The 18,854-nt window shown below is 37.5% G+C and overlaps 1 protein-coding gene across 1 annotated transcript in view; it reads right to left on the bottom strand.

The window, feature by feature from the left end:
* The window catches only part of POU6F2 (POU class 6 homeobox 2), a 259,875-nt gene extending 241,499 nt beyond the window's left edge, over positions 1-18,376 (bottom strand). Inside the window, exons 1-2 of the mRNA XM_009880920.1 lie at positions 18,365-18,376; positions 15,030-15,201 (exon numbers count right to left, since the gene is read on the bottom strand). Of these exons, the coding sequence (XP_009879222.1) occupies positions 15,030-15,195 (166 nt within the window). The 5' untranslated portion in view covers positions 15,196-15,201; positions 18,365-18,376. The remainder of the gene's footprint in view (positions 1-15,029; positions 15,202-18,364) is intronic.
* Between the last annotated feature and the right edge of the window lie 478 nt (positions 18,377-18,854).

Below are 18,854 nucleotides of genomic sequence, written 5' to 3'. Positions count from 1 at the left end.
CCTATAGCAACAACGAGGGAACTGAGTAAGGAAAATATACAAGCAAGCTAGACCATTTTCAAGCAGAGCTGAATTTATATTGAGGGCCCTGTAACTTTGCAGTCACTCTTCTCTCCCCTCCCATGTGCTACAGCTTTTGAGGATCTGATCTTTAATGAATATAACTACCAGGGAGCAACTTCACCAAGATAGTTACACACACATAGCAATCAGAGTCAGTATGAGCCCATATGTTTCCACTGAAAGAGATGACAATGAAACAGGCCTGAGCTGGCCCACAGACCTCGTAAAAGCTTAGCAAGTAAATCCTGTCCTATTAGAAACCAAATTCTGTTCAGAATATGAGCCTTTTCGAGAGACCACTTGCACTCTACGGTAGTACTGTAGATCTCGCACAACTATATTCATGCTGCCTTTTGGTCATATTTGCCCTTCAACCTTTTCCAGTCCTTAATGTTTTGACAAAAGCATCCTGCAAAGGAAGCATCTCCCTTGTCTCCCCATTCAGTCTCTGAGGATGCTGGTCTTCCAGTGGACAGCATGGAGCAGAGCAGAAGTGGATGCACAGAGAATCACACTGATGTGGAAACAGCCGTAAGCTCTTGCCAGAATAATTCAGCAGAAAGGAGCCAAATTTCTGAATATAGATAGGCCTTATGAATAAAGCAGGAAAGCCTTTTCAGTGAGAAAAAAAAAATGCTGTTTATTCTGGACATAACAGTCTGGCAGTTTAAATATCTGCAGCTGTTTAAATGCACACTCACTTCTCCTTACAAGTTCCCTAGAAATACTGCACACTACATTGATATATTATATACACAAAGGCATTTACATGTATAGGAGAGCAAATTCCTTTGAGAAGTCACTCTGCACTGCAGCATAAATACCGTACCACTGAGGTGGAAGTTGTTAGCGTATCTTACCAGTAGGTCAGTCAGCAATTCCATCTGTCTTTTTGACAATTTGTTCACAGCTTCCCAATTCCCTTGCAGTTTCTTGTCCGGTGAAAACCCTTGGAATGCACCATGATTGCAGGTTACCTTTTCTTCAGTGTTGTGCAAAGGCAAGCCATAGAGCAGAGATTTTTTTTGTTCCACGAGGCCAAACGCATGTTCCTTCCCATTTCCTTCCTATCAGAGCTGACAAATTCCCGATTCAAAATTCAGAGCAGCTGCAGCCGAGTCCCTCAGCAGTGGCTCCTTTCTAAGAGGGGTTAAACAGCCTCACATCCTATTGGTTTCAATGGGAGATGAAGACGCCTGGCCCCCCCTTGTTACATGGTCCATGGATGGTTTGTGTACTAGAGCCTGTTTCAGGCACAAGATACACTGATAGTACAATCCAGTCTTTTATTTTTGTTGCTTAAATCAAAGTCAGAAATAAGGAAAACAGTTTTACTCCATCCCACCTTTCTGTGTCTCTCCCTGTCAGCTCCTCATATCCCTTGTTAGCAAAAAGAGCTGTGTAATGCCAAGACAAGAAGTGGCAAGATCCAGATGACATGAAAATAATATGTACCACAAAAGAAATCCTCAGAAAAGTTTCATTCATGACATCCAATAGAGATGCCAAAAAAAGCTTGCTAAAGCACCAGTCTTATTTTCTTTCCTGAAAAGCTAAGAGTCTGTACAAGCAAAGTGACTGCACATTTTAAACAGATTCAATATCCTTCTCAGGACTCCACTTTACTTAGCCAGTGGAAATTACAAAGAGCCAAATTCTGCCCTCACTCATCTTCAGGGGACCGACACTGAATTCAATAAGGCAGCAGATATGAAAATAAATACAGCTTTTGGCCCACCCATTTCAGTGAGGATTTTGAGCACAGCATGCCTAGACAGACAGGCAATTTACTTATTTTCATTTCAGTTTCTTAGTCCTCTACAGCAGTGTTATCCAACATGGGGTATGCATGCGCCAAAGGGGTGTGCAAGGCAATCCATTGGGGTGCAGGAAGAATTTTTTTTTTCCCCCCAATAAAATTTAAATATATTTTTAGAATCGTGTTTATTTCACCTTTATCTCATCCTTTTTTAATATCTATTTTTTTGTAAACTTTATGTTGTACATATTACTACAGTAGTACATATATATAATTTATAAATAAATGTAGGTATATTGGGGGTCCATGCTCAAAAGCTTGTTAACAATCAAAATCTTTTGGTGACCACTGCTCTACAGGTGTTATTCTGGTGTACTTGAGAATACTGTCACACCAAATTATTTTGCTAGGATTAATAAAATTGCTTTCCAAACGCTGTCTCTAGTAACCAGTACTTTCATCACTAACCTAAGCCCTATAAAAACAATCAAAAAACTGCTTCTGTGGACACATCACCTTCCTTCCTTTATGAATCTCCAAAACACAGAACAACCACCCCCCTCAATTCACTGAAAAAGTTAGCATGAATAGCACAAATAATGCCGTATTACAAATCTGCAGAATGAAAAGGGGAAGTAAGAGACTGGAAATACGTCCTCAGACAGCACACATTGTCACAGCTCTGGTTTACAGAAGAACATGGTCCACATCAGCTGCCCAATGTAAAACTGAACGGGATAAGGGCGCAAAACACCTACGTGCCAAATGAAAGATCTTGCATGATATAATTTAAATATCATCTCTAGGTAACCCTAGTGGTGTTGTACTGTTTTAGCCTGTACTTAGGTATGCCTACATAAGCTGTTAACATTATTCCCTTTATATTGATATTAAGCTGAATTGAGCCTCCTAAATCCTTACCCAAACAAAACTTCCAAGGATGAAATCACCAGTGAGTAAAATCCTAATGTGTGCAAGTGGGCCAAGATTTCACCCCTGGAGCTCTTGAACATCCCACTCCCAAAGGGGAAAGGGGAAGTGAATGCATTTTAAGGTTACATTAAAACAATGCCATTTAGAATAGCTCACTGTTCAAAATATTTGCTAAATAATCGTGTGTGTTGTTTTAAGCAAACTTCCTTTTTTTTCTTTAAAAAAACATTTTTAATGCTTCAGCAGTATATTACTAAATAAAGTGACAAAACATCTCAGAACTAACGTAAACGTGCAATTTTAATGCCTTCTAATCACACAAATCAGCACAAGATTTTTGTACTTGTGCATGACCTTCTTCAAATTATCCCTCCATTTTGGCTGAATCAGAATGAGTGTGGGCTATTTGATAAAAAACACTAAGTGTGTGAAATGAGGGGCCCTCATCGCTTCTGCCAGACTCCTCTTGACAGAATGATGATAGAAGCATCACATCCCTGGGAGAGTAAATGCAAACTGACAAGAGATGAGCCTTTAGATGTTGAATATAATCTTGAATTGTGCTTGAAGTGTCTTATTATCTTGTCTTTTGATGTCTGAAGGGGTGGCTCATTGTTAGAAAAAGGAAAGCCCTTGCACATCTTTGCCATCTTTAAAAATTGTTTGGCCTTTAACAACTGCTTTTCCAACTAATGTCCATTTCTCCTGACAATAAATATGGCAGGTCGTCAGCAAGTGACAAACAATTTACTTTACATGCCAAGCTTTTATGGTTTTTGAGAGCTCATGTGGAAGCATATTTTAAAAAGCAGTAGGAAATTAGCACCATTACAAATGTTAAGATGGCTGCGTGTGTGTAGTTCACTGTGTGGTTATTCATTACTGCTATGTTTCTGTTTTAAAGTCCTGTCTTTCCTGTATTCAGAGTGCTGTTAAAGTTCTTTATTTATCATTGACTAAAAATAGTCAATGAAAAATAAGGAGCAAGAAGCAATTTTCTTCTGCTCTAAAAAAAGCACTATTATAGATACAGTACATGGGTAATGCATAAAATCATATTTATTAATCATAAAAAATCAATATCAGTAGTAGTATGGCACAGTTTACCTGTACTGCAGACCCTCACAATCACATCACTGTTTTTTCCATCTTCAACCAGCTTGACTTTTTTTTTTTCCCCAAACTTAAAAGTTTAATGACGAATCAGATCAATATGATTCCTTAGCAACTAAATCACAGGCGCACTAGTTTTTCCTGTCACAGCACCAGTTTTGCGAAAGCAGTCAAGTTCTTTTTTCAGGTCTCCGTCACTCTGAGAATCCATAAGAATTCTCAAATGGATCATAAACTGTTACAGGGTTCAGGTTATTGTATCATTATAAAAACGTATTGATACAGTACAGATGACAAGACATGCAGCTCTTGTGCTAGTCTATTACAACCATCTGAATACCGTAAGAAATATCAGATATAAACAAAATAAAACAGTGAGCTGTCTTTTAGGGAACCCTCCCCTTCCCCCCATGCCCCTGGTGCCTCCCACTCCCCCCCCCCAAAAAAAAAGATTTTTAACCTGGTTTGAAATACAGCAGTTATATGAACCCACAGAAAAGAGAATACAAAACCAGAAGAATAGGTTATTAAAAATAAATAACAAAAAACCTGACCAGAACCTAGAGATTTAATTTTTAATTATTTTTTTTAAAATCATTGCAAGAAAGGGCCTGATTCTACTCCTTCTGATAAGCATGAATGTTTTCCTCCTGAATTTTCAGAGTATAAAACAAAACCCTCCCTCTGCCCCTCCATCTCCCTTCCACTCTACAGCCCCACTGCTGCTGCTAGGAGGATGCACCACGTGTCGTGAAGCACACCAGCCTTTATACCAGATGGGGGTCTGCTGCCACATGCAAGCTTGAAATATGTAAAGTGCTATTCAAAATATCCCAACCATCCTTTTACACAAATGAAATAACAGCGATGTGAGAAAGGCTCAGCCCCCGAACTCAATCCCTTTGAGGTCCAGGGTCACAAGACGGAGTCCTGCAAATCCAAAGTTGCTCATTGACTAGGACATCTCATCCGAGTAAACCTTTGCATCATCTGGTCCTTCTTTTATTCATTGCCTCATAAAAGCAAAGAGATGTGGGGGCTGGGGGAGAGTGAGCAGAACCAGCTGATTGAAAGATATTTTTTTTTTTTTGGTCAGCAACTGTTATGAGAAGGTTCACTGTGCTGTATCCATGCAGTTAAAATAAGGAGACTCTGAAAGCAATGCATCAAATCCCAGCAATAGAGCCACACAAGAGTTTCCCTCACACTCTTCATACTAAGGAAAAAAACATAACAACCCAAATTACTTATGCAGATGTTTTTCTTGTTGGATATTATCATTTAATTTACTGTGCTTATGAGAGTAAAATATATTCAATTAGTAGAAAAATATTTTTAAATATTTTCTTTTTCTGCTTTCTTCCAGTTGTAAATTTCATTTTTCCTTCAGAGAGATTTGTGACATCCAGTCCCAAATATTTATGATTTCAGGCAAGGAAGCATAAGAAAGGAGGAGAAATATCAAGCCTGTACATTTACAATCACCTTTGAGCTCATATATATCTGTCCAATTTCCTCCTCTCCCCCATCTTAATCACTGCTGATTTTTCTAGTCATGATTTTGTTTCAGTAATAATTACCATTTAGGGTCCTTAATTATTTTTGAATGCCTAATTATGATAATCCCGCTCTAACTGTCCCATAAAAATCACCTAAAAACTTCTACACCTTTATGGAAGCTTTATAGCTTTACATAGGTTCAGACACCGACACACAATCTCTGCCCTGCAGCAGGTTAGATGCTGTTCTGCCACTGCTACTGCCTGTTTCCCCCCAGCAAAACAGCAGAGATGGAGTCACAGAACCTCTGCAATACATACGCATACCTGCATGGCGTAACAGAAACCCACGGTAACCCTGGGACCGGTTCAATAATTCATCTTTTGTTAAATATGAAGGCAGCATAATTATAGAGTGGTTGCTCCTTCCTGTCAGCATGGTTGCTTAGCTGATTTTAGCTCCAGAACATGGGAAGCTGTGGAGCAGTGACCACGTTAGAGAGGTGGAGGCCACGGACTGGCATGCAAGTATTGATAGGATGAATACCCTGTTGAAATCGATGGTCTTCCTGTATACGTGATGGACGGTCACCTGAGACCTGTCAGAATCTGGCCTCATGTTTATTCAAATCACTGAGCAAACATGACATCTCTACACGATGTGAATAAATCCTAATTGTATGCAAAAGAAAATACAAAAACTGCTCCATATTGTATTTGCTCAAGAGATTAGACTGAATTTAAATGATCTTTCTTCCTTTCCAGTTAATACTGTGCTATCTCAAGAAATAATTACACATACTTAATAGTACAATATATTAAAGTATGCCTTAAGGTATATTTACTGAAAAGCAATTCTGGCTTCTTGATTAAACACAGGTTTTAGATCATCCTCTTCAAGGAACAAACCTCTCCAAACGCTAAGCTTCAAACAAAGCACAGAAACTTAAAGCAGACCTCAACAGCACAGAGGCAAAATGCACTCGAGTAGACCTGAGCAACAACTGCCCATGCACAGCTGTATATGCTTCCAGCTGTGCACACACACCAATGAGCAGAAGAAGAGAGGGGTATGGATCCTAACCTGGCTGTAAAGGAGAGGGGCAGAAAGGAAAGCTGGCACTTCTGTTTTTACGGACCCTCTACTTTACAAGCCTTGGCATTTGTGTTGAGAGTAACAGCCTAGGCTGTGCGTCCAGTGCGGTCTGGGAGATGACTTAATAGAATCTCTAATGGTCATCAAACCATACAAACACCATCTGAACTGAAAAGCACAAAGATGTTTTTAAAACCTAGTATTAATGCGCTTCTATAAACTCCATGCTGGTTTTCAAAGAAGTAATCTAGTGACAGGTTGCTGTAGTGAATACTGTTCTTAATATAGGAAACCCCTTATTTCTTATTTGTGTAACATTTGAACCTTCAAAGTAACATGGAATTGTTTTAGGACTCTATTATTTTTTTTTTATTGCATTAAAATAATTTACATCATACTCCAGTCACATTGGCTGATAATTTTATATATATATATATTAAATAAATATATATAACTTCTGTAGTCACTTTCAAGTAGCACGATTGCTCTGTTTTCTGAAACATAACATTTTCCTCAAGACATCTTAAAACTGTTCAGGAATTAAAATGATGGTTTACCTTTCTGAAAAGAAAGGACATCTGATAAGAAAAACAAAACTCCCACTCTTGCAACAACTCTTCTTATATATTCTAAAATAAAAACAGAAATCCAAACTACTTTTAGGAATAGACAAGCAGTAGTTTTGTGTTAAACAAACATGTTTTAGAGTAGCAGGGGTATGCGTTATGCATTGATTTGGTAGATGTGGATATCCCTGCAATATCTAGAGAACGAACCAAATTTCAGTCGGTCTGAAAACAGCAGGTTTTATTTAGCCAGACGGGATGAGGTACTATTCTTCTCTAGATGACCTCTGCTTTCAAAGTAAAAGGGCTTAGTCCTGCTTCCGAGAGCATCAAAGCAGTATCACAACATAAAGCAGGACGTGTCACAATACAAATCTTCCTTTGTTTCATACTGATATTGATTTTGGGTTTTATATGGTGGAAAAAGATAAAAATGAGACTTCAGGCTAACAAATATCAAACCATTTCCATGACAAAATAATATTCCTGTTGAAACGCACAAATTATGACACATTTAATTTTATTCTGCTCTTGACCCTGTTCAGCATTAATTTTCTCATTTAATTGTCATTTAAATGTAACTTCTACCACTGAGCTCAGCAGAAATTATTTTTTAATTAGCAAAATAATGTTATTTTGGTAGTGCTAGTGGCAGTTATAGAAAAAGTCAGAAAATAAACCCTTAATGGAAGAAACATTAATATACTGAATATGCAATTAAATCAAAGTATAAAAGGCCATAAAGCTTATCTTCCCAGCCTCTGACCATCTCTCCCCCAAAAATGTGTCCACAGGTGATGGATGCAACAGAAGAAACAGCTTAGCGAGGAATAAGAATTAAAACAAAGAAGAACCCACAAATGTCAGAAAGAACAAAACCTAGGAAGACAACACAACAAGGAAAACCAAGCACTACATAGGATATTAAAGAGAAAAATGATCCACAGGAGAATGGCAACTGTTACTATGAGCTTCCTACAGCTACCTCTGCCTTTGGATATTTTTAAAAAATTTATTAACCTGACAGCAGGAAACTTTATACAGATTGCCCCCTGACAGGGTGCCAGCTTGGTATAAGCACTTGCTACCTCTTTGTTTAGCATAAGGAAATCAAGAGAGGTGTTAAGTGGTGCCATGTGCACATTTGGGCAAATCTTTTGCACCTCCATCTGCCTCACCCGCACATTTCCATGGAGAACTTGCTTAATCATGTGAAGTCCAACAGAAACATCCAATTCTTCTTCCTTCTCTTTTCTATGTTTGCTTCCTTTTTAATGTGCAAGTGTCTGATCTATTATTAATCTCAAAACACAAACCGGCAAGGATCTCAATCAAAGAAAGTAACAGTTCTTTCACAAATTACCTGTTTACTGTCTAGTAGCCAGCAACTCCCCTTTGAAACAGCCAGCCATTTATGTTGCTTTTAAACAAGTTTGTTTGTTGTTATTTTTATAACTTCAAAGACAGGGAGAAGAAAGATTAACTAATTAAAAATGAACTATTTGTCATTCAGTCATACCAATTACATACGAGGATTTCATTCTTTGTTTCCTTCCCTCTCTAATGTTAGTTATTCTGTATATAAATACAGAAAATCAGACTTCAAGCCTCATTTAAGAAATACATAATATACTTAGCTCAAAAAAAAATTAGCAAAGAAGTAATTAGAAATTCATGAGAACAGAATTGTCTTTAAAAAAACGATTATCTCTCACTATACTCAAAACACCTTTTGTTGTTTGTTTGCTTTTTTTAAATAGGCTGTCTTTGCCACAATTCAGGCACAGCAATAAGAGACCGATTTATTTCCATACAAGCAAGGAAATTTGTAAGTGGGGCTGCAATATTTGCCCTTCGTCAGCCCAATATTGCTTTCGCTGAAGGTTAAAGGAATAAGACTCCAGTCTCCTCAGAGTTGGAATATACGTGCTAGCATCAGTACCACCACTGCCTGAGCTACCTGCGATACCTAGGCACAGCAGGAACGCTGAGCTGAGGATGGATTTTCTATCTTACCATTGCATCGTGCTTTGTGTTTAAATAGTCGTAACATCTTTTTAGGCTTTAATGAGCATTTACTCCCCATTCACAAGTGCATCCCCCACTGACTTCAGTAAGAACTCTGCCAAGGAATCAGACAATAACATTATTCAGAGTAGTTATTCCAAGTTCCTAACTGTTTGCAAACACCTATTTTAAAATGCTCATGTCAAAAATATCCTTCAGAAATAACAATCAATCAATCACAAAGCCAGATCTTCAGATTCTTTGAAAACTTATCCGTTAATTGAGCAAGACACCACTACATTTTAGAAAATGGATTTACAAGCCTGTATAATGATCCAGTTCTGTAAACATGCCACCCATTAACATTCCTCATTGACACAGTCTTTGTAATGAAACTGTGCTCCTAATCCACAGATTACCTGCTTTAATAAAAGTATTACACATTCAAGCACTAGCAGGATCAGTCCCTATGGCCCTTACGCATGGCATGGAAAACCGATAGCGTCACAGAACAAAGCATCCACAATGTGGAAATTACTGAATAAAATTAGGTGAAGAGACAGGAATCTTTATATGCAGATTAAAGATATTTCAAGTTTTTGCTGCATCCAAAAGAAGGCTCTGATTTTAATATTAAGACCATTTGGGCCGCCATGAACTTCCCTATCAGAACAGAAACATTCACTAGAACTTTAAAATGCAGCAAAGAGTGACAAACACACACCGCTTTCTTTCACTGAAATTACTAAACCTTATCAAAGTGTTCCTGATGGGCAGATCTTATAGGCCTTTACAATTTAAGGATATAACCAAAACACTGAGACTCATCCTTAAATACAGAGATGAAAGGAAAGCTCTTAGTCTACAGGCCTTTTTCCCCGCCACGGGCTAGATACACTGTTAATGACGATAATGTGAGCTTCCTCACAGCAACCTGGCAATGACCTCTGCTCTGACCTGCAGAGACCACTGTCTCAAGAGGTAAAAGACAATTTAGTCCTTTATCCTTTGTAACTGAAATGACTCCAGTGCCATAAATTCTAATCAAGACAACTCTGATTTAAAAAATAAAATAAAATAAAAAATAATTGGATAATGTATGTTTCCTTAAAAAGCAATACAAGGGATCTACGAGCAAAACACAATCAGCTAGAAACAACTTCTACCCTGTTCTGCTACAGCATATAGGTGTATGCTTATACAGAAAGATGCATGCAGTTCTGAAACATGGGTAACAGCATGGAAAAGGAAAACAAAAACCCAAAGCCAGTGCAGGGGTTTGAAAATAAACCCTTGTTTATGGAAATGTGTGCAGATTCATTTAACTGGCATATCCCTGCTCCGTATTTCAAGCATACACAGCATTATGAAAAAAGCAAAAAAAAATGCTAGTGAACCAAATGAAACCACAGTCTTCAGATCCAGCACAGGAAACCTAAGATTTAATTTCACTGGAACAAAACCTTGCCAGCCAAAAAAAAAAAAAAAAAAGGGCTAGCAGTAATTTTTTTGCTGCCCTGAATTTTTAAAATGGAAAACATTTGTGCCCCAAATTTATGGGTTGGGTTTTGCACTCACTATCCAGCCAAAAAAAAAAAAAGAAAGGCTAGCAGTCAATTTTTTGCTGTCCTGCAATTATTAAATAGGAAACACTTGTGCTCCACAATTATAGGCTTGGTCTTGCACTCACTATATACTTACAGCTTTATTTATTTCAATAAGTTTGATGCATAGAACTACAGGCTTGATCTCAAAAAGCAACTTTTTAAAATACAGTAAAAGTACCTTAAGATGCAAGTGCATTCCCAGCTCTCTTTTTACCATCATCTAATTATGTCCCAAATTACCTTCCATTAAGGATGAATTAAGGACCGAATCTAACTCCAGGAAAGCCACCCTCAGTCCACAGGTGTTTGGACCAGCCAGTTCTTTCACAGGACTTTTACTGTATCGAGAATTTTATGCACAGCATATCCCTGGTGTCTACACGAACTTTTGAATCTCAATAGTTGTAACATTACACAGCTAAACATGAAGGGTTTTTTTCTCACTAAGATTTTTTCTGACCAATCCTTCATAACTTATTCTAAACTTGTTTAAAGATATTGTATAAAGTGGCAACTAGGATTAATTAACTTAGGGTCAAATTCCAATGTATTTATTCAAGTGAAGCTACTACTTGGCATTAACAAAAGCTTTGTCTCGTAAGAGCTGTGGCATTTGGCCTGGGTTACTATTTTAAAGCATATTGCACAGTAAGACAAGTTGATCTGAAAATGACACCATCAGGAATGTCAACAGCCAGACTCAGTTTCTCTGTTTCTTTATTACATCATACGATTAAAATAGAAGATACTGCTTCACAAATATTTTAAAGAGTAAATAATACACCACAAGATCTCTTGCAAAGCAACTTCGCCTCATACTGCTCAGGAAAACTGGGATTTCTGTAACAGAAACACTGTAGCTGTGCTAAATCCACACTTCAGAACTGTAATTCTAAGCTAATGTGTGTCAGGATAGAGTCCTTAACCAACATTTTGCACTTCAGAAAGTATTATTCACCATGTTTTTTACTCCCTTCTTGTTTCACATGATTTCAGTATCAAAAGTCTTTTGCACACCGGTATGCAGATTCACAAAAGTCCACTGCTATAAATACACAAAGCGGAGGATTACAAATGCAAACCCCCAGACTACAGGACAGCTTTTTCTTTAAAAAAGCCAAAACCAACACCAAACCAACAACACACTACAACAAAAACCAACCACCAAAAGAAGGAAAGCAAGCAAGCCAACAACAAGCAAGCACAACCCCTCTAATCACAGCTGCTCCTGTCATCACTCGCAGGTAACAACTGCACCACAGTGACAAAGTGCATCTTCCCAGACACCTGTGCACTAGTTTCAGGTGGGAGTTATTTTAGATCCTCAGAAACTTATCCCAGCTCCTGCCGGTATTTCTGAGACCCAAGGAGCTGCAGCATTCACCTGCTTTCTCACTGATAGCAAAGCACACGCAGGAGACACAAAAGTTTGCTGTGTATCTTCCTAAGTCAAAAATAAGTATAATTAATTGTACTCCTGTACTTTCCTCACCTGCAGCAGGGACTGTTGTTGAAGAGGTGCCATTTTTATGATTAGCTGTGCTGTCTGCTACCAAAACAAAGAGCAAATACGCACTGTTTGTATGGTATGCAGAGAAACACTGAAACAAGGAAGTTTGAAAAGGAGGTGGATTTTAGGAAAAGGCACAGGTGAGCAATGCAAGTCCTTGCAGAAATAAACCCATCCATCAAAAAAAGCTAAGCGGAATGTGTCCGGTGAGAAAGAGGAAAGCTCTTCCCATCTAATCATTCAACTCTGTTCATCAATGTGAAAATAAGACTCGTGAAATATTGCTAAAATCAACAAGACACTCAAATGCTGGTCATTCATTCCAACTAAATCAGTACATGATTTTCACAATTTTTTTCAAAAAATCTGAAAGTAGCAGTGTAGAAAAACTTTGTTCTCTATGGACCTGTCTCCTCCCCTTTACTTTCTAAAACGCTCCTCCCTCTCCTGCTTAACAGATTTTGGGCAAATTTTCACACAGCATGTATTAAATGTTATATTGTAAAAAGAAAATTATTATCTCTGATCACATGAAAGAAAGTTGGAGGAGAAAATTGTCAATCTCTATGCTATCACATGTCAGTAAGTCCACCAATAATTTAATTTCAGAGACTGCAAAGAAAGGCCCAAAATATACATTCCTAACACGCTATTCATAACATTAAACAAAGAGAAACAGCTACGGAATAATGCTCCACATTTATGTATCAGAGCTTTAAACAAAACTACACTTAATTATTTTAAATGCTTACTGCAAATCTATCTTAAGGGATGCATCTGGGACATAAAGGCTAATCACGTTTATTTTAAATTTGCTCAGTTTGATTCTTAAGTGTATCAAAATAGCCCCATTGTCCCTTCTTTTATGTTCTCAAAGTTACTAAAATTAACTGACAAGGGCTGCTGCTAAAACATCTGCAGCATCTGTTGTAATTGTAACAGAACCTCGATAAATGGCACATAAGTTTATACACAGATAGTTGAACTATTTCACCTACTTTTTTTTACTTGGGAACGTCTTTTTAGCAGTATAAGGATCAAGCTAGCAAACATCTTACACTCACCAACAGAAACAGCACAATATATTAATTTGTAGCTTTTTCATTGCTGCTTTTAGGGACATAAATTATATTTCAGAAGGAAACAAGATATTGTTGCACATCTTTTCTATATCCCACACGGCAACTCTAATGAAAGTGTCTGTGTATATTTCACTATCACTGTAGAGCATCCAAATAACAATGGCTCAAAAAATATCCTGCCTTTCATTACAAGACTTCGCAGATCTAAAACTAAACAAACAGACATTTCACTACCCTCAAATTAAAAGTCTGCTCTTTGTTTTCTATATGCTTTGCTATATTTAATAGATGCACTCTAAACATTTGAGCAAATAAAATACATAAACACAGCTGAAGATATTTATACTTCTCTAGACAACTAACAGCCCTCTGAATTTTAGACATTACAATTCTTTCCTGGATGAAATGGACTAAAACAATTATTATATGCTTTTTGAACATTCAAACTGCTAATGGAAATTATGCTTTCCATGGAAACAAAGATTACTAAAAGGGTGCTTAAAAATGGATGTGATATTCAGTAATGGTCATTACTGTAATCCAGAAATTAAATTTAGAATTTTTTAAATTATTATTATTTTCCCGTCTTTCTATGAAGTTGTTTATTAAAACATTTTGTGCTATATCTTTTAGTAAGGTGTAAAGATGTTTTTAAAAGAAAATTGCATGTATTCTTTTGTTTAAAAAAATCTTCCAGCTCATACTGTAGCTGGAATACTGAAATCTGAACACTGCTACAGATTTCCTTGCAGATTATGAAATCAAAACTTGAATCTTAGAAAATGGGCTCTCGTTCTCTCTCTCAAAGCTGCATTCCCTTTAAACAAGATATTTTTCCCTTCAACTTCCACCCATAGGATCATGTAAAATAAGGAAATGCTCTGTTTCTATTAACATTCGTCTCATGTCACAAATGGAAATAATTAAAAGGAACTCCTTCAGGAGAGCAGTCCCTCTAAACCCAAAATGTCACTGTGTACCATATAGTGCTGCTCCAGCTCAGACATCTATCAACATCTATCACTCAAGCACGCGCCTCAACAACTCTGCTCCCTTTTCTGATTAGAGATCAGAGTTGCTTGAGTTGGCTTACAGGGTGTCATCCGTTTGAATGACAGATGTCTGTGTTGGAGTGCCACTCTTGCTGCTATTGTTTTGACTGTGAAAGGTTACACTTATCTGGCACTATCTAGACTATTTAAAGATAAATAGAAATTCAAAAGGTAATTTCTCTTTGCACAGGCTTTAGGAGAAATATTTCATTTCTAATTTAAATTCCCAAAACATTAGCTCCATGCGCAGTACCCTTGGTAGCCTTTGTTTACTCAGTACAGAGTGTTTTCTATGGGAATGTTTCAAGCTCTGTTCAGTCAGCTTTATCTGTACCATATAAAATGATAACTTTTCAGTTTAATCCAGCCTTAGAAAAAGCTGGTAGCATATGAGACACATCAGCACCTAACGCAATAAATGTTAACAAACTACTTCAGAAAATGATCCCCCTCTATTTCTTTTACATTAGAGACCAGGGATCAAAAGAAAGCATAAAATGTCTGCAACTTGCATAAAATAAGTTCATTGTTGACAAAAGTTTTCAGGACTGACACTGTCATTCTGTTAACCAGTTGCAATGGGAGCAGAGGGCTGCATGCTCTAAGCTACTCCTTCGTACTTACAAGAAAATTGAGCGAACATAAAAAAAAAAAAAAAAAAAAAAAAGAAAAAAAGAACGGAGGGAGATTGCTCTTCCGGACAACATGGTAGCAGTGAAATGAAATACCTAGACAGACTTACCGAAGAGCTTGCTGGGAGTGTCCTCGCTGTCATTTGATTCCACAGGCGCAAGCAGGGGCTCATTCAGCTCGTTGTCTGAAGTAGCTGCCTTGTCCTCACCTCTCAACTCTGCATTCATTTCACTCCGCAGTGACAGCAAGGGCTTACTGACTTGTCCAGCTATCATTGGATCCTAGGATGGGGGGGGAAAAAAAGAGTGAGGGGAAAAAAAAAGTGGCAGCTTTGGTGTGCGTATACTCTCTCTTCCACTCCCTCTCTCTCACACACACACATACACACACACACTCTCTCTCTCTCTCTCTCTCTTATCTCTGGCTGCTCCTGCTGTTATTGCTGGCTGCAGTCAAGTGAAGAGCTATTACAGATCCAATGAGTTTTCCATTACTCCCCACCCTATTAAAGCTCAACTAGCATGTGAGAGATTCAGGATGCTTTGGAGAAAAACTTCTATGAGAGCAACATAACCAACACAGCTTTAATTGTGGGATGTGCTTTTTTTGTGTGTGTATGTTTTTACACCTCACCCTATCCTTAACGTAGTAAGAAAAGAAATTCCTGTATGCTCCAACGCCACGGAAGAAGAGCACCCTGCGAGCGCTCCGTAGTGATTTAAAGAGGCATCCTCAGCTGTACAACATTAATAAAATCAAATACACAGTTTCTAGCATTCCGGCATTTCTATGAAAATACACAGCAGCAAATAGCTTTTTCATTACACACATTCAAGAGAGACAGATTTCCTCTAACTATTCCTGTCTTTGGGATACTATGCTCCCAAAGTCCATAAACACACATAAACACACATTTTTCTTTTGAAAATAAAAAACAGAAACCATTTTTTAAAAGATAAAATTACGGAAGATACTTACACAAACAGTTTGCAATTATTCTTGTGTTTGCGACATTATATCCCCCGTAAAACATTACACATATATATATACACATTTAATTTTTTTTCTTGATGATTTGGATCTGTTTTATCTTCTGCTCAATGAGGACATTTGGGGGTCAGGCATTATTTCCAAGCGCACTCTATTACTCCGTTTTCAAACTAATAGGCATAATATCATAACAGCACGGAAAACAGAGTTAAAAAAAAAAAAAAACCAAACTAAAAAAAAGGAGAGGAACAAGTGACCTTGTTGCGCTTTCTGGCAGCTATTTATTGCAAAGTTCATGCCTAAATGGTTCTTATGCAGAGAACAGGTGACCAGCAAGCAAGTAGGTTGGTTAGCATGTTCCCTCTGTCCCGTCCTCACATTGGTCGATGTTTGCCTATGGGTTTTTTAATGTATTCATGTCTGAAAAGTGAATTTGATATGACACATGATAATCTATGAAAATGTTAATCAATACAAATAGTTTAAGCTGTCATCAAATGCACTTCTTTAGTCAATACTCATATTGCTGAAAACAATGTCACTGTCACCAGGGCTTAATTTGCACAGCACTTAAATATTGGACTCTGTGCATCAATGCACTCCTCTTCAAATACTGTAGGTAAACACATTTTCTCCCTATTTAAGGCTGAAGCACTCAGCACGCATTTAGCTGAGCTGAATCCTCCCTTTTGAATACCTTGATAGGTCCACTGGAGGGCAAAATTAATACTTAATTGAATCTCACAGTCATCAAAATAATCAATACTTTTTTATTATTTATTCTTTACAGTCTGTTGACTGTTTCAAACCTCTGAGGGAATGGTGGAAAGGATTCATGGCTTTGAAACACTGTCATTTAACAAGGTAATTTTCAGTGGGGCATTAGGGGTTGTGAAACATATAATAAAACAAAAATGGTGGCTTATAATAGGAAGAAAGAAAAGAATTATATTTCTGCCATCTAACAAAACAGGATAAATAAAAAAAGCAAGTGCGAGAGGGAGAGGGAGAAAGGAGGGGGGAGAGGGATAGAAAGACTGGCTTTTGAAGGGTTTTATCATATCAAGAGCAGAGCTGAGCTTTCATAATGCTGACATTTCTCATCCTGACAATCCTAAACAAGTGGAAAGGATGAGATCGCAGATATCATCTTTCATCACATTCCCCAGCTTAAGAACCAACATGACAGCTTCTCTCCCCTTTACACTGTTAATTACTAAATAAAATACTGCTCTCTGTCAGCATTAGATTATTGCAGATAGCAACCACAAACATTACTCCATTGTTTTGGTTTGCCTTTTTTTTTTTTTAAACCAGTGATACCTACCTTGAACTCTTCAGAAAATAAATTAGGCTTGTGTCTACATATTGTAAATATATGAAACATAATCAATTTAATCAATGTAGTCAATCCATGTTATTGTCAGGCTAAATTGCTGGTGATTTATTAACATTTCATTTACTGTATTTATTAGCCAGCAACAATCTGAACATTTCTTGAATGTTTCTGGGGCGGAAACAGAAGTTAACAGATTTCTTTTGCAGATGCTGTAAAAAAGCTCTGACTTGTTTTGCCTCATATTCATAGTACATTATGGACAGTCATTTACCAAGGCAAAAATTTTGTTTGTTTGCTTTCATATACTAAATAATGTATTTTAGCAGATTTTGCAGCTAAAGGTCACTGTAAACACACAGCATTGTTTCAAAGTCTGAGCTGCCCTCAGTTTCAGCTATTCAAAGCTAACATCAAGAGTGGTTCCGTAACAAATGTGAATCAGGACAAATTTGACTCTTTTCATCAAAGTATTCTGGGGAGGGAACTAATCCTGTGCACAGAGCTACACTGCTAATCTGAGGACTAACAGCAATTTAATGGAGGATGCTGTGTATGTAGGATTCTAGATTAAAGTCTCAGCTGCCAAATTTTGAAGTTAAATATATGAAAAATGGGAGGAAGAATAACGTAGGAAATGTGACAGCACTAGGAGAAACCTCAGTCCTTAGATGTTAGTGAATTCCCAGCAACTTCAACAGGACCAGGATTTTACCTGTTATGTACATCAATAATTTGACCTCATCTGGAGTACTTTGTTCATTACTGGTTAGCCCATCTAAGAAAGATACATCAGAAAGAGATGTGTGGTAAGAATGATAAAGAGATCGAAAGGATTGGGAATGTTTACAGAAAAAAGTGAATAAGAATGAGCATGATCAAAGTATACAAAATAATAAATGGCAGGGGGAAAACGTACGTCAGGAACTATTCACCCTACCTCATCTGAGGAGAAAAGGGGCCTCCACTGAAATGGAAAATTCATAAACCTAATAATAATAAAAGATATTTTTCCAAACAGTAGGCTGTGAAAACCTGTGGAACTCATTGCTGCAAGATATCAGTAAGACCTGCACCACACTAAGCATCTACATAGTTGCTCACGTGGCTGGGCAGACTCTTAGCAGTGAATTTAAAACAGCTTTGCAAACACAGAACCAAGGACTACAAAAATTGAAATAATACAAACTGCTGCCCCTTCCCTCAGACAGCGCCAGAACCTGTAGTTAAGCCGCGGCGTAGCTCTCTTTGTCAGGTGGCGAATGAATGACAACTTTCTCTGTAAGCAGATGGATTACGTACTGTCTAAAATTCTAGTCTACATAAAGACTGAATAAATCACTTAAACGATGGGCTGAGGGAAGGTTTATTTTCTTCAAAAACATACTTTTTAAAAATAGACATTTTTTAACTTCAGGTTGTCTCCAGGCCTTCAACTGCTTTCCATACTTAAGAAAGTGTCTCTTCTGCAGTGGGTTATGTGTGATTGAAAACTATTATTTTTACAAAAAGCATAATAAATTCAAATTTCATTGCACAGCAAGTGGCCTAGTCTGCAAAATCCCTTGCGGACCAGAGGGGGTGTTCCTGTATTTCCCAATGGCCTCT

This window comes from Charadrius vociferus, unplaced genomic scaffold (genome assembly GCF_000708025.1).
Source record: "Charadrius vociferus isolate BGI_N301 unplaced genomic scaffold, ASM70802v2 scaffold453, whole genome shotgun sequence".
Taxonomy (NCBI): domain Eukaryota; kingdom Metazoa; phylum Chordata; class Aves; order Charadriiformes; family Charadriidae; genus Charadrius; species Charadrius vociferus.
Note: the sequence above shows the minus strand (reverse complement) of the source record. Positions and strands in the feature narration are given on the sequence as shown.